Raw genomic sequence first — 1,304 nt, forward strand, 5'->3', positions numbered from 1 at the left:
CTTAGGTGTACGTGGCTGGCGCCTTAGCCGGTTGAGCTATAGGTGCCGAGCCTGGACCATTTTTTTTTTTGTTGCCATTTGGCCCCGGGCCAGGTTTGAGCCTGCCACCCTCGTATATGGGACTGGCGCCCTACCCACTGAGCCACAGGTGCCACTCCCTACAGACATTTTAATGTTTATTCTTTTAAACCACTTGTGTTTTGGTGGAGATTAATTAGTTCTCATTTTTTCTAGTTTATTGTCCGTTTTAATTTTTACTTATTTCTAGACAGAATCTCACTTTGTCACCCTTGATAGAGTGCTATGGCGTCATAGTTCACAGCAACCTGAAATTCTTGGGCTCAAATGATCCTCTTGCCTCAGCCTCCCAAGTAGCTGGTGCTACTGGCCCTCACCACAACACTATTTTTAGAGTTAGGGTCTCAGTCTTGCTCAGGCTGTTCTCAAACTCCTGAGCTCAAGCAATCTTTCTGCCTCAGCCTTCCAAAGTATGATTTTTTAAAATGGTGAATTACCATATACATGGATCACTGATAGTTTTCAAAATTTCTATCAATTGTTTGCTCTGTATTATTCAGCTTTAGCTTGGAAATTGTGAGCAGGTGGGTCATGCCTGTGGTGCGCCGTCTCCATATACCAGAGGTGCAGAGGTGGTGGGTTCAACCAGCCCCAGCCCAAAACTTTAAAAAAAAAAAAAAAAAAAGAAAAGAAATTGTGAGCAAGTTTGCTACTCTGGATCTGATTGTTATGTTTGTTTATTGCAGTAATACAACTTTGTGTGAATCCATGAGCTCTTTGTCTAAACTGATTGACTATGTAGGATGGCTGTCGACTATTGCAATGCGCTTGGAGAGCAACAGTACTTTCTTGCTGCACTTTATTTTGGATTTCTATGAGAAGGTAGTACCTTTTCCATTTTCTCTATTTAGACTTTTGTGATGGCTGTCCATGTTACTGGCCTGTTATTTAATTTTAATGTATACCAATATGCTAGGATCTTATTAGCATAGTTAAAATAACCTCACATGTTGAAGTTAATAATTGTTGTCTCACCTGAATAACTGACTTTCATAAAACACAGTGGAAAAACAAATGATTGTGTTTTGGATCTAGGTACCACCTTAATAGACACAGACCTGTAATAATGTTGGCCCTACATAGAATTCTATTTTTTTTTTTGAGACAGAGCCTCAAGCTGTCCCCCCTGAGTAGAGTGCCGTGGCATTACAGCTCATAGCAACCTCCAACTCCTGGGCTCAAGCGAGTCTCCTGCCTCTGCCTCCCAAGTAGCTGGGACCACAGGC

At 41.8% G+C, this 1,304-nt stretch overlaps 1 protein-coding gene across 1 annotated transcript in view; it reads left to right on the plus strand.

Moving 5' to 3' along the window:
• The window catches only part of CENPI (centromere protein I), a 109,633-nt gene that overhangs the window by 82,479 nt on the left and 25,850 nt on the right, over positions 1 to 1,304 (plus strand). Inside the window, exon 14 of the mRNA XM_003802969.2 lies at positions 765 to 900. Within this exon, the coding sequence (XP_003803017.1) occupies positions 765 to 900 (136 nt within the window). The remainder of the gene's footprint in view (positions 1 to 764; positions 901 to 1,304) is intronic.

The sequence above is a fragment of the Otolemur garnettii genome, unplaced genomic scaffold (genome assembly GCF_000181295.1).
Source record: "Otolemur garnettii isolate 467f Iridium unplaced genomic scaffold, OtoGar3 scaffold00268, whole genome shotgun sequence".
In the NCBI taxonomy this organism is placed as follows: domain Eukaryota; kingdom Metazoa; phylum Chordata; class Mammalia; order Primates; family Galagidae; genus Otolemur; species Otolemur garnettii.